Source organism: Fulmarus glacialis, unplaced genomic scaffold (assembly GCF_000690835.1).
Source record: "Fulmarus glacialis isolate BGI_N327 unplaced genomic scaffold, ASM69083v1 scaffold6694, whole genome shotgun sequence".
Taxonomy (NCBI): domain Eukaryota; kingdom Metazoa; phylum Chordata; class Aves; order Procellariiformes; family Procellariidae; genus Fulmarus; species Fulmarus glacialis.
This window is the reverse complement of record NW_009208577.1, coordinates 58,155-58,747: the sequence shown is the minus strand read 5'-3', so window position 1 is coordinate 58,747 and position 593 is coordinate 58,155. Positions and strand designations below refer to the sequence as shown.

Genomic DNA, 593 nt, shown 5'->3' with positions numbered 1-593 from the left:
CCCCAAGGCCGATGCAGCCGTGCTGGACACAGAGCCTGGTTCCCAGCCGGCAGAGTCTCCCTTCTGTGCTGGGAAGGAGCCAGTGGTGCCCACTGCCGCCAAGGAGCCGCCCATGCTGGAGTTCAACCTCACAGAGTCGGACACGGTGAAGCGCCGGCCTCGCTTCAGGGAGCGGGAGCCGCTGCAGGCGGTGCTGAAGGCGTTCAGCATGGCGGCACAGGCTGAGGCGGGGGCCAGCCCTGTGCCCCAGTATGCCCAGGCCCAAGCAGTGAGCATTGCGGGCCCCACTGTGCCAGCACCGGCGCCACAGGCCGGGCTGGTCAGGGATGCGTTTGATGACGACAGCATGGAGTTCAGGATTGCCGAGATAGAGAAAAGCATCTTGTCGCTGCAGAAGGGGATCAAGAAGGCACCAAGCCCCACCAAAGTCCCCAGCTCTGCGGAGCTGCTTGGCACCACCATGGTGAGGACACCCGCTCCAGGTACGTGGGCTTATGGGGGTGTCTCTGAGGCAGTGGTGGGGCCTGAGGCTCCCTCCTGGGTTGGTACAGGAGGCGAGGAGTACATGTGCCACCGTGAGCCACAAGTCCCCT

At 64.8% G+C, this 593-nt stretch overlaps 1 protein-coding gene across 1 annotated transcript in view; it reads left to right on the top strand.

Annotated features, from left to right (window-relative positions):
• CASKIN2 (CASK interacting protein 2) overlaps nt 1-593 on the top strand; it is an 11,384-nt gene that overhangs the window by 10,136 nt on the left and 655 nt on the right. Inside the window, exon 20 of the mRNA XM_009576531.1 lies at nt 8-482. Within this exon, the coding sequence (XP_009574826.1) occupies nt 8-482 (475 nt within the window). The remainder of the gene's footprint in view (nt 1-7; nt 483-593) is intronic.